The sequence below is a fragment of the Strix aluco genome, chromosome 14, assembly GCF_031877795.1.
Source record: "Strix aluco isolate bStrAlu1 chromosome 14, bStrAlu1.hap1, whole genome shotgun sequence".
Taxonomy (NCBI): Eukaryota; Metazoa; Chordata; class Aves; order Strigiformes; family Strigidae; genus Strix; species Strix aluco.
In genome coordinates, this window is record NC_133944.1 from 10,331,665 (window position 1) to 10,359,242 (window position 27,578).

Below are 27,578 nucleotides of genomic sequence, written 5' to 3' on the forward strand. Positions count from 1 at the left end.
TATGCAAAAGTAAATCATATCTGGGACTGTTGTCTGCTGTGGGTACCAGATTATCACTGAGCTGTATCCTGACCTGATAACTGCAGTTCCCTGGAAAACCCCTATCAACATCCTCCCTGCTCTTCTCTCAGCAACGACAGAGGAATGGTTTATTTTCTTATAAGGAAACTAACTCTAGTTGGTCTCCTTACGTAAGATTTTGAAAAATGTCTCCTCATTAGTTGCCTAACTTCTCTGAATAATTAATGTATCAATTTTTTTAAAAAGCCATTCATCCTTGCTGCTGTACATCATACAAATGTGAAACAATAATCTAACCAACCTCAGCCTTCTAGCAAGCCAGGAAATCAATGCCATCACCTGTGCTGGACTATTATGACAAATAGGGGCAAGAGAGTATTTAACTGTGGAACATTATTATTTAAAGTCCTACTTAAGATACATTGAACATTTGCCTACATTTATTATAACTGGTTCCAAAAAAGTGAGTTTTGAGTCAAGTCCCACACTTCTCAGATTTTCTTCTGCATTATTTAGTAAAAAAATTCCTCTTCCATTTGTACTGTACAATGCCAGATATACCTTCACATTCAGTTTTAGCACACAGATAGGGTCAGAAAATGGCAGGTGGCACTGAAGAATGCATCACAGTCCCACAGAAGGGTTGGGGTACTCAGGCTAGGCTGTAGAAAAGCTCACTGGCTCATCAGACTGAGCTCACTGACCAGTATCCTGACTTCAGTTCTATGTGGGTGACATTATTAGAGACACTGATGCCTTCGTGCGCTTTGGTGAGCCTCCCTCCCCCAGGCTGCCACTGCCCAGCAAGTCAGCCTCAGGAATGTAACACAAAGACTTAAAATTAACCATAATCAAGATGATACAAACATTTTCTCCCTCTGGAAGGCCCACCTACACTGTCTTGCTTCTGGGGTCATAACTGTACCTGTGAAAAATACTGTTAAATTTCATTTTTACATCCAGTGCTGACAGAGTTTTACAGGAACCTGGTCTCATTCATCTGAGGGCTCTAGCTTTTTTGCTTGTAGGTATAAAAATCCTTATAGATAGGACATCTCCAAACTGCTTTGAAAATCGTGTTTGTGTGAAACAGGCATAGTCTGTGTTGATCAAATATCAAATGCTATTTAAAGTACCATTCAGATGTTTGCTAACTCCTAAAACTCTTTATAAAATGATACTAAATAACATCAACTTTTGTGTTTCTCTCCAAACCAATTTCCTTTTATTCAGCTCCTTCATTAGAGTCAGCAACAAATAAGTAGGTATAGCGATAATAAGGCTAAGTTTATCTTGTTTCCTCCACTCCCTTTCTCACTGTATTACTAAGACTTGGAACAATAACAGGATGCCGGGATGCAGGATGGGAAAAGGCTGACTCCCAGCTGGAAAACCTTGGAGACTGGAGAGCTGAACACTCCCAGTATTGCTTAACAAAAAGAGAAGTGGATTATTCTATTTGATCTTCATTTTCTGTATACTGCTTAACATTTTGGGATACTGTTGATTTTAGTTTGCCTGATTTGGGAATAAAACCGAAGATCCACCAACTCTGACTCAGGTAAGAGATAAATGCTATTTGCTGTCCTTCAGCTATGAAATTCATGTCAAAAGTTTTTTTACCCCCACCAAAAATCTCTTCTAATTTAAGGAATACCAGCAGACAGGCTATGAATGTTATACATATCAACAGAATCCTTTGGGCCTAATACTGATGGCACTTAAACCAAATTAAGTGCAGACAACAGCAGAGCTGTTTACAATTGACACTGGAAGAGGAAAATCTCTGGCTTTCTTGGGCTATACCACAATATTCCCAGATTGCCTAAAAGAACAGACATTTTATGCTTTTTTGTAGTTCTGTTTTGTAATATTTAGATTATGTTGCTGACGCTCATTCATAATGGAAAAGGGACAGAAATGATACTGCAAATTGCACCCGTAAACCCTTTAGGAAAGGATTTCACTTGCAGTGTGGACAGTTACAGGCTTAGGACTCTTTTGAGTGAGCAGGTGTATGCTGTGGTACAATTTGATGGAATATGTTTTATCAAAATGAGGGTTGACTCACTATCTGTCTTTAAGGCGATATGGTTTTATTATGACCAATGCCAAGAGGAGGTGAAAGCCACCATGTATACTAGCCAGCTTTGGCATATCTCTCCTGCTAAGAGATTTGTTTAAGGCTTAGAGGGGAGTTTACACAAATATGTCAGTGACTTGGTTTCCTAAACCGCAAGTTTAAAGTGGCCCAGGTACTTTAGCACCCTAACCCTGGACTACAAGGTTTTACAGCCCCTGTTCTAAAAGACCAGCAACTCTTATTTTAGAATTTTCTTGATCTCAGTGGTCCAAAACGAACAATTTTTTTCTGACAAGGTATTTTATGAGCAGTGGCTTGATACAAAAAGTTGGTTGAAAAGGCTTTTATCTTATCCTGAAGATAGTGTAGCAAGTTCCTGTGCTAACAAGTTTGCTGTACAGCTTGCAGAGACAAAGTGTTTATGCATAAGAGATGAACTGATACTGCTTTTTTTGTAAGAACTCTATTCTGCAGTAGTGGGACTGTCAGTGCGCACAGTACCTTACTGTGCTGGTTGTCATGCTGTAATAAAGATAAAGGAAGGAAAGAAATGCAAGGAAAAAAAGATATGGAAGAAGATGGATTTCTGTGAGAAAATCTGTTCTGTTCTTAGCTACCGAAAACATTAAAAGTTGGTTACTACTGCAGTTAACAAAGATATAGTTAATCAATGTGTCTCTGCCTTCGCTGATTATAAATCACTGTATCAGCATTTGTAAAAGCATACAATATTATAGATGTTCATGTAGGAAAAAATATTAGACAAAAGCAAGGATACTCCAATGATTTACAAAAGCTTCTCATCTTAGGTTAATTTGTGCCTTATAACAACAACCAATATACAAGAAACAAATCACAGAAATGCTGACTTGCCATTTATCTGCAGCATCTCTGGGAGTTACTTTTTATTCTTAAATAAAGGGTGACCAACAGGAGAAAAGGACACAGGATTAATTTAGCATATGAAAGCCTTAGAATAGTACAGTATACTATAAAGAAGAATGTGAAGCTACAAACAATAAAACAAATTAATTTGAAAGAAAAAGATAAACTCAATTAACAAATCATTCCTGCTTTGTCTACAAACCTGGGCTTTATTTTTCAGAGTGCTACAGCTGCACTGCATTGCAAAAAGGAGTATTTCTCAAAGCTTTGCTCTTTAACATAAGATCATAAAACTGTTTCTTAAACATTTTAAAACAAATGCTAACACTGACATTACACCATGAAATAGCTACACGTCACCCAGCAATCTGCATCTTGCAGAGCTCTGGATTCAGGGCCCAGGGGTAAAGATGCAGCTCAGGCAGAGAAAGTTCCACCCAAACAGTTAACAGGTTTGTTGCCAGGTTTGCTTCACATCCTGCCTCTGCTGAGTGAAAAAGAACTGAAAACAGGATACAGGTAAAAATCACTGGGGATGGTTTAGAAGCTCTCCTGATTTATAGCACTTAGGGAACAAAGGACTTCACTGTGCATTCATAAATCAATTACTTCAATTAATATTTCTAAAGAAAAACAGATAAACTTTCTAAAAATTCTTTTTTTCTTGTCAGGGTACATGTCTACAGAACTACAGGCTTAAATCAGGCCAGCTAATACTTTATATTTTCTAAAGAAGCAAAGATTCACAGAACAGAGGTAACCAATTATTTCCAGCAGCTGAGCTTTCTATAAGGAATCTTCATGGTCATTTTTGTCATGCGTTCATAATTCTGGTTTTTGCTCAGGTTCTATAAGTTTAATTCAGAGCTTCAAATGTTAGTGCCAAGAAGAAAATAAGAGGTTCTCTGTGAGAAATTGTTGGCCAGAAAATACTTTTCTGTATTTTTTTAAAAACAAATGTCTTTCCCTTTGTTATCCTTAGGGTTTACAAATTAAAAACTCCTCAAAGTTTAGCCCTGATACAACTAGTTTCCCTTCTACCCTAGAACACAGCAGACAGTGATTATTTCTGTAAACTGGAGATTTGCTAGGGCAAAGAGATGCCCAGCTCACAATTACTAAGGTAAAACAATTCCCCACACATGCCTTTGAAGAGCTGATCAGAATTTGAACAAGGAGAACAGACCTTAGCAAATGCAGAGCTGGGTACTAGTTGATCCATGATGAGAGTTTGCTTAATCCACCTGTGGCCTTCAGTTCAGCACCCTACTCCATTCGAAGGGCCTACGCAGGTATATTGCCACTGCAAACACAGAAAGCAGGCAACACTCTGGTGCCACAGTCATGATCAGGAGCCACCATTCTTGCTGCCAAGAAACTTGCCGGCATCCTGCTCCAGGGCCTGTCCTCGGCCCAAGTACAGAGCCCACTGCAAACCCAGGAATCCCACCAACAGGACTAATGCTGGGAATAATGATGTGCAAAATGAGTGCACATCACTCACCAATGCAAAAAAATTGTGAAGAACTTGTTTACAGTTCTTCAGAGCGAGAATACAGATTAGCCCTTTCATTCAATGAGAACCTGAGCTTCGCTCATCTTGATCTGAATTTCAGATCTGTCAATAAGCGTGAACTAGCTATATTTTGAATGTAAGATTTTGCTGAGTATTTCAAGTTCTCTCTGTAACATACTTCTGAGATGGATGTTATTTGTGCCATAAGTCTATACACATCTGTTGGGCAGCTAGTGAGAAGATTTGCGGACCAGCCCTCCCAGGTGCTAGTTAAAGCCCACAGACGTTCATAGGAACAGTGAAGAGCTGTGTTTTCCAGGGCTGGGCAAAGACAGGGGAAGGGCAGCAGGGAAAGTTATCCACCTATTGCAGGTGTTCACACTGCCTATACTTCGGTTTTGGTACTCTGAGTACATCCAAGTAAACATTTACAATCAGAAAACCAGAAAGAATCATGCAGGTGGATGAACACTCTGGCAGATTTTTCTCTAGACAAGTATTTTTGTGTGAGAGAGACAGCAAAAGTGTCTTACAAAAGATTAGGAGCTGCATGTGAAAGTGTTACCAAGTTTCATCCATTAAAGGGTCCAGAACTTATAGTGAAAAATGACTGATATTTTAGAGAAAAGGCAAGCATGGTTACCTGCGACACACTGCAGAAATCATATGGGGACCTTTCCAAAAGACCAGTGGAGGGAAAAGAGAAAAGTTCCCTAACATTGCTCTCTGAAATGCAAGGAGTTACAGAGCACCACCACAGCTAGAAGTAGACCAAAACCAGAAATGTTTTATATTCTTCATTTTTCAAAATCCAGAGAGGTCAGTTTTATTGTTCCAGTCTAGTTGTCATCAAAACCCTCCTGTTCCTGTGGGATTTTACCACCATCCTCTGTCAAAACTTTAGGAGAAAGAGCCCCCTGTTTCTATCGCACATTCTTTTAAAAAGCCTACTATCAGTCTCCACAAATGAGCAGTAGCCCATCTGGCTTTGCACGCACTGAAGTCATCCATTTCTCTGCATCCTCCTCTCTCCCCAAGCCCACCAGCAACATCTGGAATGGTCCTCCTGACACCTGGCAAAGCTCACAGGGTGCAAGGTGGGTTATCAGCAGCACACACAGGCCCTTGTTCTTATTGTGTATGACAGAGTAAAGGGAAATTCCACTTCCACACTATGTCTGGAGGATACAGTTGAATTCCTTCTCCTGCCTTTGTCCACATTTCTAAGCAATGCTTTGGTAGGATCAGTCTTCCTTTTCCCCTTCCTTATATGATACTATCTGCTATGAATCTGTGTTCTGGAAATCCTCTAGGAGTGCAAAGTCTACCTTGCAACATACCACTTGAGGAGACTAAGGGCCTAATGCTGCTATCATGCAAATGATAGGAAATCCTGCCATTGATGGGAATTGTTCCTGTGATAGCTTCAGCTTCATCGGCAGAATCTCCACTGGCACAGAGTTTTAGGTTAGCTTCTCCATTCTTTTTGTGGGATACTCCCTCCCCCTACCTCCAGTCTTAGACCTGAATTCAGAGGACATTTGCATTATCTTACTGGCTTTTATTGTCATTATCTTTCAGATCTATATTATCTGTCTGCAAGAGAATCAGTTTACTCATGTCAGGGTTAGGCCAACCAATCAATAGTACTAATAAGGTATCAGACTTTTCACCACCTAATCTATGAATCCAAACCTACAATGAAATAGTATATATGGTCTATTTGCTCAGCACTGTTAATTTAGGTTTTTAGGCTGTCATTAAAACATAAACAAATATTGCTACAGTATGCATATTTTAGTATCATCCAGAGTACTAATGCACTCCCCCTAAAACACATATCTGGCACAGAAATTAAGAAGCGAGGGCAGAAAGCAGAGAGCACAAAGAGCAGGAATGCTTTTTGTAATGGGTTCATTTTACACAGACAGTAATGTGAACTTGACAGTGACAAAGCTATTGCAGAGCTCTATCATCTGTAGCACCATTTAACAAACACATTTGTTTTGTACAATAGATTTGCCAGCAGCAGCCTTGGTAAAAGTTTAGGATTAGGATTTAGGATTACCCTCCAGTAATTGCACTTGGAGATGACTTAAGTTTCAAACAGGAAGAAAGGGGCACATTTCTCTTTGGAATATATTGCGTCATTTTCCTGCTGTGAAATGGTGAGCTGTATTACCTACCTTATATGGATTGATCTTCGGCTTCTTCAGATGAAGAGAAAGGCCTCATTCACACAAGAAAGGGGTATTCAGTGGCCATGACTAAAATATGAGCTGTGGGAGAAATAAACGTTCCACTTACACAGCCACTAACTAAGAAGGAAAAAAAATCCCACCTCAGCTTAAGAAATATCTCCAGCTGTGTTTCAGATTCAGGCAGCAAACCCACAAGTGCAGCACTGCTGTGAGTAAGAACTTCCCAAACAGTCGGGTTACTTTAAAGCCACCAGCTCCCCAGGGATGCAGGCTGCTCCCCAGTGCTCAGCGAGAGGGCAGCAGAAGCAGCCACCAGCCTAGATCCTGGGCGCTGGCTTGAGAAGACCCGTGAGCTGAAACATCCCCAGGTCAGCCAGCTGAAAGCCCCCAGCTCTCACTTTTATCACTTTCACAAAGACTTCTTACTACATGTAAACAAAAGCATGGCCTGTCTTGAAACAGGGTCACTCCTGCAGTCACGTCTTACATGTGGAACTAGCACCTACAGTGGCTGCAATCTGTGTGGTGAAGCAAGCTCTCCTTGGGTGCCGGTTTCCTCATTGCCTCTAGACTGGGGTTGTAAAATTCATCAGACTAATGACCTGCTTAAGCCAGTGCATAGATAATGGAGCAAAACACAACACAACACTGTGCTAAATTACAATCACTCCCACACAGAAACAAATCCACACAGAAAAAAGTCTAGCTCTAAAAAAAGTCACAAAACTTACAGCAGCTTTCCTCATCCCTAAGTCTAAGGCCTGAATTTTCAGGCCCTCCAGCCTTCCTTTACCAGCAGTGTAAACTGGAAATCTGCTTCCTGAGTTTTATTTTGATTTGAATATGAGATTTTCCTGACAAGAGCTAAACTGTAAGTAAAAATATTGAAAGGTTCATTGTGAATTCATAAGAGCAGTAATAATACCATTTGTATCATTTCACAACACATGGAGATTATGACAATGGAAGTGTTCCAGGAAAAAACTGTAACTATAGGGGTGGGCAGAAAAGGTCTTAAAGTTAATTAAGTCTGGTCTGGAAGTCTAGTTGAATAAGGGCAGGAAACACAGAAGAATGAACTGACATTTGAATTAGACATTTTAAAAAGGGAGAAAAATACTGAATACTAATTACCAAACAAAATATGTCCAGACACACCCTGGTTTTTTATCCTCTTGGCCAGCCAGAAAACAAGAGATTTATGTATATGTACATGCTTTCTTTATCTGCCACAAAATTAACTTTCAGAGGAAATATTAATGCATTCAGTTACTCAGTAGAATAACCCTTGACAAAGGAATCAGAACACACAGCCAGCTAAACATGGTTTCTCTGCTTCAGATTACTGGTAGCACAATAAATATCAATTACTGTGACCTATGCATGATGCTTGTGTTCAAAACAGATACTTTTGCTCTTGAGCTTTTGTTGCAGGAAAACGTCAAAAAAACCTTATCTGCTGTAAACACAGCTACATCGTACTTTAAAAGAAAAAAAAACACATTTATTGCGTGCAGTTCCTCAAAAGATGGGGACTTCTCCTTAATCAAAGCTACTCAGTTGGAGCTCTGTGCTACGAAGCCTCTCTGATATTAAGACTTTATCTGGAAACAAAGGGGAAGTGAAAAAAGCTCTATAATACATTATTCTCATAGTGTACCTTATTTTGTTTCAGCTTGGCCAAACTCTTAAACATTCAGCAACAGCTTCAGCTAATCTCTGTGTACAGCACAGCTAACCAGGGGGCAGTATCAAAACAGACCAGTTCTGAAATGTGCATGCAATTTATTGTAGGAAGCGCAGCTTCTGCTTAGAGATGCTTGAGAAACCTTTTTAGTGATCACAAACACCTTCAATATACACAAACTATTTCATTGCTGCACTGGGATGAGAGAAATAATTTTTGGAGGATTCCCTTGTCCCCTTCTCACTCAAACCCCAGCTTCCCCACAATCAAACAATATCATCTGAGTGTGGGAGGTGCTGGGGATGAGGGAGGCTTAGTGCTGAGACACCTGCACCCCTGTCTCTCCTACCCAGAGCCACCACAGTTTGGGCTAAACAAAAGGAAATCAGTTCAAAGCAAGTGAGAAAGAAGCTGAATCTACAGACACGTAAATATGCCACTGAGACTGACAGAGCCTCAGTCATTCTTCAAAGTCAGCGAGACCCTTCGCAGGAACGAGTACACCTGATTGCAAGATCATCCCTGAAACTACTTTTGGGATACAAGGAAGAGAACAAGTTCTTTGCCTGTCTGTAACACTGTCACTTCATCACTATTTTCAGCATCTGTCTTTATCAATAATTAATCTGGATGGGAGATGTTTTCCTCTTAGCTTTATATTTTGGACAAAGAATTCTAATTTGAGGTGAAATTGTTTGCAGTTCCTAACTATGCATGCAGGGTTTATTTCACCCATCTTAGTAGCTCACTTCAGAACAGAAGGGCTGTATTTAATGCAGAGTAAACCCCCCAAAATAGCTCAGATTTCAACAGCATTTTGCAACTGTCATCAAAAGACATGTGGCCAAGAACAAATTTTCTGTTATTTAGCTGTTAGCTTCACCCCTGCAACATCTGCAAAGCAAATAAATCATACTAGTCATAGGTACTATGAGCTTCCTGATTTTAAAAAATGGAATGCTAAATCAACAGAGCACAGAATCTATATGACACGATGATGATGAGGCAATAATATTCTGTATCAACACCCAAATTCTGCTTGTGGGTTTGAGCATACTCACTGAGCACCAGAATACTCCTGCTCCTTAGGAGTCATTCAGCCCTCATATACATGCTCCCAAAGCTCAGAAGCTGTAGAGACCTTAAACTCAATGTTGTCCACACTGTCAACAACTAAGACAAAGCCAAAATCTTCTGTTTATGATAATACATTTATTTGTTATGAAACAGTGTCACAAATTGGCTTAACAATTTAATCACAAATTAACTCCAAAATATTTTAGTGGCTGGGTTTATAGCAGGCACTGTGCTTAAACACATTTTATGCCTTGTTACATTTGGTACTAACACATTTGTATGCAAAGACTGGACAATACCATTTGCTTCTTTAAAGCACTCTAATCCATTTTGGGATCACTTCAGGGAAATTTTCTGTAGTAAAGCATTATATGATTATAGTAGCATGGCCAGAGTAAGAACTCTTAAGCAGCACCAGAACATATATATTTCAGTGCTTCATGTACTGTATCTGTCCAGTTTCAAATTGGTTATCATCAGTTCTCAAGTATCTCTACAGTCTCTGTGATGATAAATAACATTATCATGAAAAATGAGTAAAAAGACATTGATTCTGCACCTGGCATGATACATGATCTGCATGCTGAGAGTGTGAAAGGAAGAAGATTCTTAAAACTCACCTAATGATTCGGTGTGGCTCTGATAGACCTTCATACATATTTCTCTCCTGGGCAAGGTAAAAGGCCAGCAGTTTTACTAAAACTGGTGGATTACTTGCTAGACATACCAGGATGCTCATATGAAAGGAAAACAATCATCCATTAAAGCAACAATTAGACTGTATAACTGATCTGATGAGGAGAAAGTCAGTGCTCTCACCACTCATTTTAATGATTTCAAAGTATTATTTTACCTTCATCACATATGTCATCCTCACCACAGCAAACAACCCTCACTTAAACAGTGCACTGTCATTTCAACAACAGAAGTGATTCAGGAGTTGTTAATTTATCTAGTCAAAAAAATAATGCTTCTTTAAAGTTCACAAAGAGAGAAACCCAGTAACTAAAACATGTATTTAATTTGCTTCTCAATTATCAGATTTGCAAGTAAGAAACTCAGATAAAAAACAGGTTACTATAGATCAAGAGAAAATGATTTAATTAAAGATTAGAATAGGAATCATAGCCTATGCACGTGAAACACAGAAGCAGTCCCTCTTGGTTGGGTAACTTCACTATGTAAGATTTTTGACATGCCACATAAAAAAAACCCCTAGCTTCTCTCCAACCTATGCAGAATTTGCATACTTTTATACATACTATAGAGGTGCACAGAAATACAGTCACATGTCTTATTAGATCATGTATGGGATTCATTTCCACAGACAGAAATGTTTTAGATCCCCAGACGTCCTTAAACTAACACTACCCACAGAAGACTACCAGTCCCTAAAGAACACAGAACAACTAGGCACAATCTATGAGCCCATCTTTTCCATATTTTCCCAGAAAAAGTTGTTTGAGGTTTTCTTGAATTCTAACAGGTAAATCAAGATCTAAGCCAAACAAATGTATATTTGTGAGCAGGAAATTGAATCTGAACCTAAACCAGCAACACATTCAATAGTTTTATAACTAATCCATTCTTTATCAGATAGGAGTCATGTAGGAACACAGACAGCACTCTCCAAACTGCAAACATGTTTTTGTAAGTTCTTGGAAAAGATAAGGTTAACTAGAAATTGAGAGAAATCAACAGAAGTTAAACATCCTCCTACCTTTGAGATTTTGGGCCTTGGTGTTTGTCCAACAGACTTGACTCTGAATTCTCTCAACTAAATCAGCATTTATCAGCAAAGGATTTTTGTGAGCCAAAGTGAGATTGTGACTGTGTCTTGCACACCCTGCTAATGGGCAGTAAATGTTATGTGTCTACTGATCCAGTTATCAGGGTACCTTTGAAGGTTAGTGCTGTAAGGAACAGTGTTTGAGCTGAAGTAGCACCACCAACAGAATTACTTCCCTGTTAGTCCCAGAGATCATGCCTGTATATAATGGGTCAGATTCAGAGCAATTCAGAGCCAAGATGGACAAGAGCACAAAGCACAATATTTCTGGCCTACTATGACATCTGACTGCATCTGTAGTACTGCACTGTTCACAGATTAAAATAAGCAAAGCCTGCTATAGGCTAGTCTTTCCCCACTCATGTCAACATTTTTATTTTTGTTAATCTACCCAGCCAAAATATTATCAGGCACATCACTGATGTAAAACAAACTATAGTAAAGTCAGGAGAATTTACTGATGCAAGATCAGATCCTGCACCTGCCTCATCCTGCTTCTCGTTCGGAGCTGTGATGAGGTGACTTCTAGTAAACAAACTGTAAATCTAAACATCCCTTTTCCATAAAAGCTTCTTGGCAAGGAACAAAGGAGGTCTTTGTGACCTCTTACAACGTTCTCCCTCACTCATTTCTCTAAAATCACTCTGTTTATAGCAAATGTCTTCTCAGACCATACATTTCTTATTTTCAGTTCACACTCAGCCTTTCCATATGCCCTTCTCAATATTTACTACAGCACCTTAATCCTGGAGTTGCTAAAATGCAAGCAGGGTGTCAGGAAGCTCTGGGAGGACATTCAGGTAGATTTCATTATTGCTGCTCACCCGTCTTCTGTGCACAAGCTCTCACTCACTAGGTTGGAAGGTGGCCTTGTATTTTTTTTTTAAAAAAAAAAAAAAAAAAAAAAGAAGAGAGACAAACCAGTGCTTGCCTCTCCCATTTCTAGCCAGTTCTGTATCTGAGATAACAGAAAGACTGGGAGACCAATTTGGGTGCCTGTTTTCCACTACGCAATGAATCTTTAATGTATACACAGCAAGTATTTACAGATCTTTTATAACCAAATTTCTTCATTTCTGAAAGAGGCATCTGTCCTGACTGAGGACTCCATCCACCCATTAGATGAAGTTGTATTTTATATCATCCAGGAGAGAATTTTCTGGTGAGCTGAACAGGGGAAAAAATAATTAATACACTTTCCCCAGACCTACCAGAAACTTGGAGCAGATACCACAAAGAACTTTCAGTTTAGAATTATTCTCTTTTTCCCTGGAAAAAATATGAGTAACCAAAACCAAAGCCAAAATCCTAAGTGCTGAATTATCTCCTCAGCTATATTGACGTACAGTGCTGCAGCATCAACACCAAGAATTGAACAGCACCAAGTGCACGCAAGAGTACTCTCACAATATTGAGTGACGTGCAGGGGTTTTTTTAAGTGGCAAGTTTAGTTAAGATATCGCTGAAGTGGTTATTCATTCAAAGGTACTATCAGAAATATAAAATGTCATTTTATAATCAGTTTTCACGCAAGCATTTGCACTCCAGATTGTTTAGTCATTGAGGTGGCTATTTACTCAAAGGCACTATCATGCATATAAAAAGTCATTTTATAATCAGTTTTTAGGTAGGCATTTGCACTCCAGACTGTTTAGTCATCAGTGGAAGCCACTTCTCAGATGCATAAAATCGACATAAGGACAATCAAAAGTATAATACCAGGTAGTCAGGCACTAGGCCTATTTAAATCAGCTCAATAATCTGGAAATGAAAAAGCAGCAGAGTGTTCTCAGGAAAGGCCTATTTTAAAATGAGTCATTGTATACACTGTTGAGGACAAGAGACAAGACAGCTTTAATAAGAAATAAGAGAAACACTGAGTAACCACCCGAAACAAGTCATATCTGAAAATGCTTGCTCCAAGTCAAATGCTGCACAATTTACTTAAACAGCTTTTTTAAGTGATGTTACTAAAGTTTGAAGACCTACCCTAGTTCCCGTTCTCACTGAACTCACTATGTGCCCTCAACTCTTCTCACATTGTAAGCTCAAGGGAGTGAAGGAGGATCACAGTTTTGCAACTTAGATGCCAAGCAGAAACTCAAGTCAAGGTAACAATTATACCTATGTGATTACTTTTCTGCCATGTTTCTCTGGGTTTGTTAGAAGCTGGTTAGAGCAATGTTGTCTAATTACGAGATGAAGAAATTAGGAGAACAAAATCTGACACTGTTTTTACTGCTGACCCTGGTTCATTGTCAGGAGATGGCAAACGCATTTAAGTCCTCTGTGCTTCAAATGTACCTTTTGAAAGGGATACTGCTTTTTATCTAGCTGCAGTACTTTTCAGAGAGAAATGAGGCTTTATCAATTTATATTTGCACAGCCATTTAAGGTCCCCGAGAGGCAGTGTTAAGTATTTCTAGGACTACTTTCTTTTAATAATGTTTTGCCTGCTTACAAAAACTACAGGCATGGCAAAGAAAAAGATAATTTATTCTCCTCCTCTGTTTGGTATGTTACCTTTCTATTTCTTAATGCTCATCACATTCACACATTCACCTTTAGTCTTAAACATCATACAGATGAGAAATGAATGTTAAAAATTGATTCTTTATGGCAGGGTTGTTCAAGGTCATTCTGTTACCTGACACTGGGTCAAATTCTGCTCTCTTTATATCTATCATAGCTTCATTGAGCATAGTAATTTTGGAGGTGTTTAGATGATGTATCTAAGTAAATTTTTTGCATCTGAAAAAAAATTTTGAGGTGTTGTCTACTCTGTATTGTAGGGTTTAATCCACTGCAAATTCAACAGAATTTTTTGCACAGAGCTACTTAGGAATACTGGGGAGGATGCAGCAGACAGGATTGGGAAAGATAGTCAGAAAATACTTATTAAACCAAACTAAAGTTATCCAAAGTCAACTTTTTGCAAAAACTTTTCTGAAGAATGTTTCCTCAGTTTGCTTTCTCTTTTAGCCCAGCCATCACACCCCCGTGGGCACGCACCCATCCCGCCATGCCACTCCCCAGGACACTGCAGGGTCGGGGCCCACACCCACACCCACAGCAAGGGCAGGTTAACTGAGCAAACACCCTCCTTCAAGCTCCGTATTTCTCCCAATTGATTGAATACAGTATTTCAGATATTTAGTATTCCCTACATTTACATGGCTGCAGGCATGACAGCTGAGGTTTGATTAACAACCAGAAACAGCAAGATTTCCAGTACTGTGGAATGGAATAGATTATGTCCTATAGTATTGATTTACTAGTAATTTTGCTAATATTTTCTGCTTTCATCTTCATTACATTGTTCAGATTCCAAACAAGATACTGAAAGCAAAATGAATCATTGTTTCCAGCTTAATCATCAATAATAATTTAGTTCCCAGCTTTTCTGGCAATCAGGTATGCAAATAATCTGAACAATACAGACAGAAAACTTTTTAAATGTATTTTTTTTCTGGTGTGTGATAGACACTTTAAGCAAATTTCTCTCTTAGGATGTTCCTCATCACTATTTCTAGCACTATTTCTGTTTTTCAGATGCTGAAAAACAAAAGTTCTCAAAAATGAGCATAGGATTTTAATCTGATCAACCAGAAAAATACATAATCTCAGCTACAACTGTCTCCTCATTTACCCAAGTGTCCATACAAAAACCTGGTTTAACTGCTGTTTATCATGCAAGAATACAACAAATTTCTTTCCTAACTAAACTAACCTTGCATAAGCATTAATATACGTTTTTAGAGTGAGAAGTAAACTAGGTAAGAGGCAAATACCAGAAAAAAACCCCACAAATGTTCATAAGAATATTTTATCAAATGTGTTTTCATTACACGGAAACTGTATTTATATTAGCTGCTCATCAACCTTAAAGTTAATTACTTACCAAAACAGCCTGTAAAATGCAAATTTTTAATTAGTACAGTATTGTCTGTATCTCCACCTGATATTTTTTTAACAATTACTCCCCATCTGCAAGAAGAAACTACACCGTATGAGTCATGTGTCCCATAAATCAGTTTGAATACCAGAATTTCTCAGTTAACTGTCTATAGTACCCTGCAGACCAAGAGTTATTTCCTAAAATAATTCAACACATAAAATGAATAATGTTGGTGGAAAAACCCATCATTTACTAAAAGAAAATTTAAGAGCAAAGCAAGAAACTTAACTATTTGAATAAACCATTCCCCTGCTAACTTTAAGGAACATTTATGGTCCTGCTTAAATTGAAAAAAGTTTGAGTTATTGGTCTAATCAGTTAAAGCAAGAGCAGTAACTGGAGACTGTACATTAAGGTAGAGCAGCGATGGGACCTCATGGCAGCCTGACAGGGAGAGCCATGCATGGGACAGGTCGGTCACAGCCCATGCTGGGCTGTCCCCTTCTCCGGAAGCGTGTGGCCATGGGGGTCATTACTTGAAAGGGTGCATCTTATTTCCTTTTCTCAGTCCTGGCTGCCACAGCAGACTTGAGAAGAAATGAAAAGCCACTCCCTGACATGTCATCCACCTGTCATCCCCCAGAAACTTTCTTGCTTCTGACTCCATGGGAATGCATTCCCCTGCTCAGGCATGGAATATATCTCTTCTGTTACTACCTCTGACATTTCAAATGAGATCTGCTGGAAAGCAAAACTATCATGACCAGAAAAAGAGAGAGCATTTAGTACAGCTTGTCAAGAGCTAACATCCATGGAACATGGCCTTCACACCAGGACAGTGCCCTTACCCAGTTACTGCTCGGCAGGGTCCTGCTTCTGAAGTGTTTGTATGGGCTGTCAAAGAAGGGTATTCTTAAATATCGTGATGAATTCAGCTATGGATTCAACAGCCATGGACCCCCAGCTGAGGAATGGAAAACTTGCATGGTGTCCTAGGGGAATTCTTCTCAGAGTCAGACTGTCCTATGGAGCAGTGCACATCAAATGTCCCTAGAAAAGACAGCATACAAAGTTCTTGAGTGTGTGGTGTTACTTCTACCAAAATGAGACTTTCTGAAAGATGCCAAAGACAAAGCAGAAGTCATTTTTTGCAAGAGGCTCTTCTATCTCAGTCTGTGTTTGACCTACAGTGCATATCAGAGGGCAGACCAAACATCACCAAATTGCTCACAAAGGAACTGTTAACGTACAAGGAGGCTGGACAAGTAGTAACAAGGAATCCATTAATGAGGAGTTAAAGGAAGTGAAGCCACCTTAAAATCTAAGAACACAAAGATGGATCTGCTGAGTGGAGGAGGTAGCTTACGTTTCAGCTGAAATGTGCATATATTTAAAAAGATTCAGTCTAGCGCGTTCTGTATTAAAGGCCAAGCTTTCAAACAAGGCCTGAACTGTGAAACATGCACAGGCCACCTCCTTCAAAGGAGAGTTTGCATTTGCTGCATGGATCCTCAGGAATATTCAGGATATTACCACAGTCCCAGAGCTCCTATACAGATAACCGTACACTCGTTATGAATTTGAGCCTTCAATTTCCGATAAGCTGTGCCCCTGTATGAGGATACCAAAGGTCCCGGAGTTGCTGTTACTAGTAATCACTCTCAGCAACAGTGAGAGAAGAACCGTGAGGAGTCTGACAGAGGGCATGGCAGGCTCTGAACTGAGCATTAATAAACAGAGAGGCAAATCCTAGGACAATATTACTGGGAAGACAGAAAATTTGTCTTTACAAAGTAGATTTATACTCTACTCTGTAGAGTGACCAGTATGCTTTAGTGAAGATTTGACTAAGTTAAAAATGCTTTCTGCAAGGATATTTGTAAGTGTATCACTTCCAGTGAAATGAATGGCAATGGAAGTGGACAGGACTGTCCTCAGTTTTCCCAAATAATCTCTTCCCTACAGCAGTACAGGAGCTCTCCACTGTACCAGAGCAACAAGAGAAAACTGCTTTTTAAACACCACAGTCTGTTTTTTCCAAAACTACAGCTTGTACTAGTTCACGTTAACCAACTGGTTTCCTTTGATTATCATGTTTTGTAATTTTATGAGTAAAGACAGACTTATGTGATCACAACTGAATCATACCAATGCCTTCCAGTTTCCAGTTGTAGAATGTTCATGTACACAAATAAAATAAAGCAAAACAACTAAATCTTAATAATTTTTCTAAAAATATTCAGAGCCAAAGTAAGTGCATAGAATACAAAACAATCCTAGCTAAATCAAATAAATGTATATGAATCCATAAAACTGTATAAAACACAGTTTAGCTATTAAAAACAACTTCAAAGCCACCTTCTTTGGTCATTTCCTACACAATCACAAAGAAGGAATGTTCCTCAGCTTATGTACAACAACGTAGAAGAAAGAAAAGCACAGGAAAGCAAAATTTCATGGTACATAAAATCTTTTTACTGACAATGATGCGGCACCACGGGATAACACTGATTGCCTAGTTACCAAAGAGTAATTTTGGAAACGTCTCAGCACCTTCCTGCCGAAAATATTAATTTAATCTCGCATCTAGAAACCTGTTTGATGTCAACTTCTCTATCACAATTAACGGTTTTATTTTTGATGTGCATGCTGACAGCTCCTAAAAGCTAATGGAAAGTCATTTATGTGTAATTTAAAGTCTGATTATTTGAGTATTAAAGTTCCCTGACAGTTCTTTATATTGGGAAGGGGGAATTAGGAAGAATCAGCTTTGCTACATTAAAATAACTTCTCAATCTGATACAAAAGTCAGGCCTAAATTTTGCTAATATTAATATGTGATGCAAAAGTATGGTTTCACCTGAGAATAATTTCACAAATTATCATTTTGTAGATGGTAAAACCTGAGAATAGGGGATAAAGGAATTTTATATGTGTCTTCAAACGTTACAAAATACAAGGAATTGAATCAATAAATGAGCTCTCTGAGGAAGATCGTTTTCTACATTGTACTTGGAATCGATTTAAAATTTCACATGAATCATTTTTTCCACCAAAACAACCAGATTTTATTCTAAATCAATATTTTCCATATGAAGATATTGACAGCATATTTTGAGTCAGGGCAAGTCAAAACATTGCATTTGGGTTTGTCAAGCCGGAACATTTCATTTCAAGTTGAGTTAACATAAACTTTGATCTGGCTCCACCTTGGTGTTGCTTCCATGGCTACTCTCCCCATGAGCTACGCTCTACAGCTGGACTAGACTTTCTGTAACGCACAGTGGGTGGTCTTCACTACTGAGCCTTCTCTTCAGATTAACTATGGTAGCTCAAGTGGGTGCTGGTTTTTATGCTAGCTTTCAAACTTGTACATTTTTTATTTCATTAAAATTTTTTAATTGTTTTTTACAGCTGTCATCTAGTTAAAACTTTCATGGAAGGAAGAAGACTGGTATTTCAAATTTTGATGATAAGGCAGATGAGAAGAAATACAGAAAGTAGTCAAACTTTCCTATAGAAGGGAAGTCCATTTGCACTTCTATGTGCACTCTCTCTAAATAATCTGATTCTGTTGTTATTTATACAGTTTTCATGTTTTATATTACTTTCCAGGCTACAGAAGAAGATGAACCACCTTATTCTACTTTTCTCATTGTTCTTGGCTCTAGCATTTGCTGACAAAGAAAGTCAGAAAACAAACCAAAAATTTTCGTCAAACAATGTCAGTCATAAACGACTGAAGAGAGACTGGATATGGAATCAAATGCATATCAAAGAAGAGATTGATACACCATTACCACACCATGTTGGCAAGGTAAATAGCAGTCTGTTAGCAATGAATAATTAGAAATGCAGATAGGAAATCACTATCTTGAAAAGCATTACTTATTTGCAGTCTAGGCAGAATAGAAGAGAAAAAAAAAGGAAATAGAAATGGGACTTAATACCAACATATTAACGTGTTAAAAATCTTAAGAATGTGGACACAGAGTAAATCAAGAATATTGTCAAAGGGACTCTAATTCTTTTGAAGAATACAAATAAATTTTAGAGAATGGCAAGTATAGAGCATCCGCCATGCAGAAACAATTGCATTGCATGCAGGTGCACAGTTAGGAAGGAAGTCTGGCAGCTGATGTATGTCAATATTTTTCTGGCAGCTCAAGATTCTTTCAAAAACCTAGGAGATCAACTAATAAAAACATATGGATTAAAAAACGTACAGTTTACATCTCTCAGCTTGGATACAAAAGTGCTATGTTTAGGAACCCTGTTACACAATCAAAAAAATTGTTGCACAAAGTGAAAAAAAAAAAAGTAAAAAAATAATAACAAGCATTGACCTGCTTGCAAACTCATTTTCTTCAGGGCTGCACTCATAAAATCCTATGATTAACTGCATAACACCCAGACAAAGTTCTCCCAATCTAGTCTTTCAAACTGAACTACTTTGACACTTTTCAGATAAATGCAGTTGTACGTTTTCCTCCCATGTACAACAATCAGCATCTGTCAAGGCTGTCTCAGCAAAGTGAAACAGACCTTTCTGGATCAGTGCTGCTCACTGGCAGAAAGCATGAGAGAGAGAGAAAAGAGGCCATCGGGTAGACTCTGCTAACACAGGGTATCTCTGTTTCATTTCAGACCAATTCAGTAGCAGATTGAGGAGAACGCTTCTATTCCTGGAGCTGTCCTAAATAAGAGTAATTCACTTTGTACCGTGCTCTGTGGTATTTCAACAGTGGAATGCTTCTGATTACTTTTGCAATGGCTGCGTTCAGTGCATTGCATTTGCAGGATTGAACACTTGATAAACCCTTTAAAAAAGGCCACAGCAACAGCATGGCAGAACTGACAGCTGCAGGAATATGCTGATACATTTTGATTTTATCTTTCATGACCTTAGATGCTTTCCTTTGTATGTTCATCCTCAGTTTTAAAAAGGCAATCTTGGAATTCTATACCTTTCACACTGAAAAAGTAAACAAAAACTGAAAAAGAAGGCACAGACTATACTATCTTTGAGACAAGGGTGAGGTTATTTCTCATGTTACATCTCTGGACTTGTAAACTGTTCTTCAGCAGCCCCAGCAGCCAGAAGCATGATTAAGTATGTGGAATGAGGGAAGAAAATTTTAATGACACATTTCAAAATAGAAAACAGAAATGAAAGAATGTTCAACAGTAAATGACAACTACAGGATAAATCAAATCCTAAATACCAAACAGCTGCAATGTATGATAACATCAATAACAAAAGACTACAAATTCTTGGTCAAACCCAGCAATTATTGATAAATAGCTTGCTGAAATAAGAATGCTGATAAAATGCATGGAAAATTGTGGTTTAAACCTTCTATCAGTGTGCTTAGATGGGAGAAGGTATAGAAAGGGGAAGAATCATTAGATTATCTGCAGATTAAATAATGTGCAAAAGCATTGGGGATTGGATTACATTTTAAAAAGGATTAATGTTCATTCCTTTTACCCCATCCCTTTTTCATTGCATATAACCTTAAATTATAAAATCTATGGGGTGGAAATTTAATCCTGCTGTCATAGCATGAGCCTAAAGACTGACTATAACAAAATTGCATGTGACTAAACACAAGAAAGCTGTCAAGCAATGGCAGGAATTCTGCAAAATGCTAAGTAATAGAGACTAATGCTGAATAATGTCAGTAGCTGTGAATATAGATTTGATTCTGTAATTCTGTGAAATCTAAGCAAAATCTCTGCTAAGTTCAGAAGGTTACTTGCAAACAAGAGTAGCTCAAACTGAACATGGTGGCACATGTTATTTCAGACATAATGAGGTTAATGATTTGTATGTGTTAACTGCATGAACAATTTATATCTTTAGGAAATATGAGATATGATCTGAAAAAAAAAAATGCTTCTTGATATATAAGCAAGCAAGTTTCAGTCTGGATGCAAGTTTCATCCTATAATCCTGCATGGCTGTAGCTGTTGTGGTGGTGTTTGTTCAGTAATACACCAGCTGACTTGATAGCTATTCTATTTTCAAACTGAGTCTGAAGAAGCCCTGATTGTGTGTATCTCCTGGTAGAAACCGTGTTGTATCCAGACGCCAAAGCCCACTTTTATCTGTTTGAATTATACTTTTCTTCTAGATCACATCAAGTGTAAGGAACAACAACGCTAAGTATATTATTGAAGGTGAATATGCCAACACCATTTTTAAAGTGGAAGAAACCAGCGGTGATGTATATGCATTTGAGAGGCTAGACAGAGAAAAGAAAGCAGAGTATGAGCTGACAGCGCTCATTATTGACAGAAGAAACAACCAGTCACTGGAACCCCCATCTAAATTCATTATCAAGGTTTATGATATTAATGACAATGTCCCCGTGTTTGTAGAAAAAGTATTCAATGGATCTGTCCCAGAAATGTCACCAGTAGGTATGTTCTTCCATCACTCATTTCCCTTCATGTCTCTGGTTAAAAAGCAGAATTTATACTAAATATGCTGTTTGAAAATCCTTTTCTAGGAACCTCGGTCACCAAAGTGACAGCTGTAGATGCTGATGACCCAACAGTTACAGGTCATGCCACAGTCACCTACCAAGTCATTAAAGGAGACGAATACTTCACAGTTGATGACTCTGGTAGGTCAGATACACAAACATCCTTACACTTTGTTCTTACTTTACACTTTAAAGAAAATGCAGTTTTAAGCCTTTTTCATTCTGGACAAGGGGGAGAATAATTCAAAAATATAATTTTAACCATAATTTAGAAATATTTTTCATTCACACGCACACAATGCCACTGTCTGCATCTGGAAATGAACTAATAAAGTCAGGATATCAGGTGCTGTGAACTAAATGAGAAGATAAAAGGTCATTTTTTTTCCCACTGATGAACAGACTGACTAGGAGCTAATACAAATCCATGTTTTCAGTTCAGCACACATTCCTTTGACCAAACAGAAAAAGGGAATATATAAATTCTGTAGCAGTATTCAATAATCAATACCTCAACCCTTCACTTTCCTAAACTTTCTTGTTTAAATTTCACCCAGTTTTAAAAACAATGTCAGTATCTCTTGTAACCATACTAGTCCTCTGGACCAAATAACTCAGATAAAAAGGTACTCAGACAAACTCTCTAGATGCTGTAGTGACCAAGTTTAGACATCATTAGATTACTCCTAAGCAGCAAAGATCAGTTTAAAGGCATGCATCGTAAAAAATCTCCCAAATACTCCATCATGTAATTTCTAGCATTTCTAGCCTTAGAAAAATACCACTGTAAAAATGCTACTTAAAGCTGAATGTGTGGCATACGACAAAAATTTGCTGTCAAAATTAAGAGATGTTGGACATGCTGCAAAATCTAATCATATTCAATGTTTTTTTTCAAAGGTGTGATTTCTACAACAAGGGCTGATTTAGACAGAGAGAATCAATCAACATATGAAATTATTGTTAAAGCAAAAGATGCTCCGGGGTCTTCTGGGGATTCAAGCACAGCTACAGTCATTATCACTTTAACTGACATCAATGATAACTTCCCAGTATTCAAACACCGTAAGTATAGTGCAAGCACTGTATCATTTAGAAACCAAGGGCTGACACAACTATAACAAATTTATGTCAGAGTTCATCCCAATTCAATTCTCCTTAAAAGTGGACAAAAGAATCTTACATATTCAGAAGGTCTTCTGTATTTCAGCCCTAGCTACATTTCCTGGGTGACACACACTTAGAGGAGAAAATAAAAATCAGTATTAATTTCATCACTTTGTACAAGATTTTGACAATTTTGAGAATTAATTATACTTTTATAAAAAAATACATCAAAGTGCTGTCTGTAGAGATATATAATGCTGAATTCTCAATGACATTTTTCTGTACATCTATAAACTAAGAACAATTTTTAACTAAGTTCTAACTTCCGTGTATATGCTCTTTATGTCTTTTTTGTTCTTTTTTCTTTAACAGCATCATTTCACTTTAAAGTTCCTGAAAACATTTCAGTAGGAGGAGAAGTTGGCAGAGTCAAAGTAGAAGATGTTGATGAACCACAACATAGAAATACGAAATACAGTTTTGTCAGAGGAGATTACAGGGACACCTTTGAAATTATAGCAAATCCATTCACAAATGAAGGAATCATTAGGCCAAAGAAGGTACTTTTCCCAGTAACAAAGATTATTTTTTTGTTTTTCCATGTGTAACAAGAGTGTTTGATTCAGTTTGGGACCAGCAAAAGGAAAAAATAGAAATGTGTGGAAGTCAACATGAAATACGTTCATCCTGAAAACCCTGTTCTGTAATCTCTGGTTTATGGAAGAGCTGGCAATTTACTAGTCCATTTCAACTGCCAGTCCCAGGAAAATCTAGAATTACTGCAGAGTGCAGTGGGGACTATGTCAGATATTCACACTTCGGCCTCCTCTCAAACTTCAGATACTTGGATGCTTCAAAGAATCAGTGATTTTAAGAGTTGAACCAACTGACCAAGTCAAAGAATCTTTCCCTTCTGCCGCCCAAGTGAAATCAAAGTAGAAAATGTGACCAAGTCCACCTGACCACTCTTCTAAAAGTGCCCTTTACAATGTGGTACTTGCTCCAATCTGAGCCACACCTACCTTACTTTCCTCAGGGTGTTTTCAGAGCTTCCCCACTAACTCCTTATAACTCTTTCAGAGGGCCCAGACTCTCCAAAGCCTTTATTATGGCTTGCTCTTTGTTTTTTAATTCTCAGACCTACTTGATTTGTACCAAGGGACATTCTTGTGTTATGCAGAGCACTGCCAAGCCAAGAGTTCATTGATTTCATTGACTTACAGTAAAAAAAAAAAAAAAAACAAAAAAAAACCACAGAGGCAGGAGGACTATAAATCACCTCCTGTAATCCACAGATTGACAGGAGTGTTTTTTCCACTTCCAAATGTCTATCTGTAACTGTTAAGACTAGAAATGTCATTAAGAAGAAGAGAAAACTTTAAGGAAAAAAAACACCAAATATTCCACCACCAGCAGTAAAGTCTTCAGCTGTGGTCACACTAGGTGTAAGCAGTTTTCCTTCACCAAACACAGCCCTTCCCCTGGTCTTTCCAGGACCCGAAGAATGCACTGCTTGCAACTGCTGCCCAGAGGAGGAGCAATAAGAGAGCCCACACATACACTCACTGTGTGATTTGGAATCAGCTCATCCTTTAACATGCAGTGGGCAAAGTTCACCCCACTGTTTTGTAACATGCTTTTGGCCATGCACATATCAAAATTTTAAATACATAGCCATGTGAGATAAAATTTCAACTGCTAGATAAGCACTATCACTTCCATTTGCAATGTCTACTCAAAGAGAAAAACAAGAGTCACCACAATTAAAAACTGGGTATTTCACAGTGCTTTAATAATCTCAGGTGATAGTGCAAAGGGACCCAAACTTCAAAATGAGTGATAGCTTGGGCATTTTGTACTGCCCTAGTTCCTGGCCTTCCTTCCATTGTGTGATTCCTTTTATAATCTCAGTCAATGGGAAAAACAAGGAAGCGGATGTCATTTATCACTAAAAGCCCCAGCTATCAGTCAGTGGAGCTATGAAGTCTGCCTTGAATGACTTCAGAACAGAAAGCCTAGCCAAGAAGGGGAGAATCTGGTCCCCAACCTTTGAGAAATGGGAATTAAACAAGTTTTGGTAGCTACAGAATTACAAAAAGAAAATTATTTAAATTAACAAATACTTGCTGAATTTAGAATACTAAATTAATCTGTTCAAAACCAGAAGTTGCTCAAGCAACTCCATGAAAGAGAAGTTCAGTTTGGAAATGGTCTCCCGAGAGTCAAGCTAAGATGCAATTTGGTAGTATTTCCAAACACGAATTAGAGCACAGAGCTTAAATTTGCAGAGATAGCTAATGCAAAGTTTACTTAGACATCTCCAAAGAAAGAATATCTATGTTTGTCTTTTTTCTAGCCCCTGGACTTCGAAAAAGTAGCAGAATACAAGTTTGACATTGAAGCAACAGATCCCACGGTTGATCTTCGCTATTTTAAATCCAGTGGCTCTAGGAGCATTTCAACAGTCACCATTGAAGTCACTGATGTTGATGAGCCTCCTGTCTTCACTAAACTACCATATGAATTTAAAGTGAGGGAAAATGATCCAGAAATGAGAACACTTGGTTCAGTTTGGGCATATGACCCTGATGCAGCTAAACGGAAAATCAGGTAACACAACACCAGTTGTAGTAATTCTATTTTAAAGTGGAGAATTTGTTAATGATTCCAAGAATTTGACAAAGAACTGAAACTGTGGCCCTATTTTTCAGAATCTGCATGTCAAAAAAAATATCTATTTTTATTTTTTCAACACTGCAGCCATGGGTATATATGGTAACCATCAAATGTGACAATAAATTACATTTACCCACATAATTACCACATGAACTTACTGATAAAACATTTGCACATTTACAGGAAAACGCATAATCCTGGATATCTTTACATGGTTATAATTTTTGTTACATTATTTTATTGTAATAACTCTCTCAAGCATGTGCTTTGAAAAGAAAATAGACTTCTGAAACAACAAAATACAATAATCTGGAAACTTTTCCAATGGATATATTTTGCTGTCACAGCTTGCCTAATTTTAGGGAAATATTCTGAGACCACCTGGTCAAGATATTAATGTAATTTGTCACACAAGAACTCTCTGACCTTTCACTATGAAGAACTGAAGTGAAACACAGTATTATCACCCTTGCATTGACATATCTCTTTTTAAACAAAAAACAGATTTATTCAACGAAGAGCTAGTCCTAATGGAGACTATATTAGGGTATCCGATACTGGAATTATCCAACTTCCCAAGCCCCTGGACAGAGAATTCAGTTCCTCATACAACATCACCGTAGCAGCTCAGGAAATCCTTGAAGATGGTAAGTGCTATCCACTTCCCTATTTGAAAAAAATCAGTGTACAACTTTACAGCAGGGTTGTAGCTTATCGAAAAAGGAAAGCTGCAACCTGACAGCCTGTTTCCACTGAAAGGGATGCTTGCAGGATTTGCACAGCAATCTTCCAAATCCAATGAGTACCTACAAATAGGTCAAATACAGTTCTAAGATTTGACCCCTAGCTATTATGAAAATGCATTCAGTTTGTTACAAGGAATAAAAAGGGCATTGAGGAGAGGAAGCAGCTTGTGAAACGGGGCATAAGCCTGTGTTTAGAGCAGAAACATCCCAGACAGCTTCACCCACTTGCACAGAGTTACAAAATCCCCCTCCCACGCTGCTGCCCAGTGTAGCTTTGCTCAAGGTCAGGAAGCAGGGCAGGCTCAGGGGCCATATCCCAAGTCAGTTTGGGGCAGGCCAACCTTTTCTGGAGGGTGAAAGATATGTAATAATATAGAAATGGCCTGTTCTGTGCCTGTTGCCTTAGTGCCAGAAACAATGCTGGATCCCATAGCCACACAGTGTGAAGAATCAGGAAGCCATAAGGAATTATCATTTTCTTCCTCATAGATCCTTGATGATTTAGCCCAATAGCAGAGTTTATTATTTAGGAAAATATCTGAATATGTCAAAGGAAAAGTTTAAATTAACAACTGAGGTAGAAACTCTCCATATTCATCATGCAGGAGGCACAGAGGTGGACACAAACAGAGTAAAGGGGGGGGCTAGACAGCACGGAGATGTCAGACATCTGAGACCTGTACTGTTGTTCTCGTCATTTCAGGCCGTCTTTCCGACAGAGAATCACATGCCCAAGTTCACGTAATAGTTACTGATGAAAATGATAATGCTCCAGAACTTGTTTATCCTGAGGAACCCAGAGTGTGTGAAAATGCTGCACCAGGAAAGGTGAGACAGGAGGGAAGAGTTCTTCCCTTAAACTTGAATTATCTACTTGCAAACTCAAGCAAAAGATGCCTTTTAATAAAAACTAGTCTCAGTTTTCATACCCAGGCACCTGATCATTTCACTGATTTCCAAAACATCAGTGGTCAGAAATCTCTCTTTGGGACTTTACACTGTTGGAATAATGACTTTTATCTGCTTACGCGCATGGGCTGCACAGTTCCTCTCCCTGTAGTACGTGCATTAGCAATTGAACTATGAAGTACAGTCAGGCCTTTCAGAGCAAACATTAGAAATTCAGGTTTATCACACAAATGTTCATACATGAAACTGAGAATGAAACCATTTCAAAATACTATGAGAAACATTGCTGCATATAACATTATTGTAGTATTCATCAGAGTGCAAGTATCTGCATGCAGAAACAGTGTTAGTATTTGTGCTTTTAGATCTTTGGCCTCAGACACAAGTATTTAGCCCATACATGTAATGGTAGTTTAATTATGAGACTTTGTCACAGACTAGACTCTCTGATGTTAGAACACACAAGGTACTATCTCACCTTTAATTTAATTT

The 27,578-nt window shown here is 38.3% G+C and overlaps 1 protein-coding gene across 3 annotated transcripts in view; it reads left to right on the forward strand.

Annotated features, from left to right (window-relative positions):
- The first annotated feature begins 1,449 nt into the window (after positions 1-1,449).
- The window catches only part of CDH5 (cadherin 5), a 30,716-nt gene continuing 4,587 nt past the window's right edge, over positions 1,450-27,578 (forward strand). The window contains exons 1-10 of one of the 3 annotated variants that reach the window (XM_074839631.1): positions 1,471-1,582; positions 3,661-3,745; positions 18,773-18,974; positions 21,295-21,583; positions 21,673-21,789; positions 22,549-22,713; positions 23,128-23,315; positions 25,112-25,365; positions 25,936-26,078; positions 26,881-27,005. In XM_074839631.1, coding sequence (XP_074695732.1) covers positions 18,786-18,974; positions 21,295-21,583; positions 21,673-21,789; positions 22,549-22,713; positions 23,128-23,315; positions 25,112-25,365; positions 25,936-26,078; positions 26,881-27,005 — 1,470 coding nt within the window. In that variant the 5' untranslated portion in view covers positions 1,471-1,582; positions 3,661-3,745; positions 18,773-18,785. Of the gene's footprint in view, positions 1,583-3,660; positions 3,746-13,250; positions 13,371-18,772; positions 18,975-21,294; positions 21,584-21,672; positions 21,790-22,548; positions 22,714-23,127; positions 23,316-25,111; positions 25,366-25,935; positions 26,079-26,880; positions 27,006-27,578 lie in introns of those variants that run through there. The other 2 variants (XM_074839630.1, XM_074839632.1) reach the window with 2 other exon arrangements.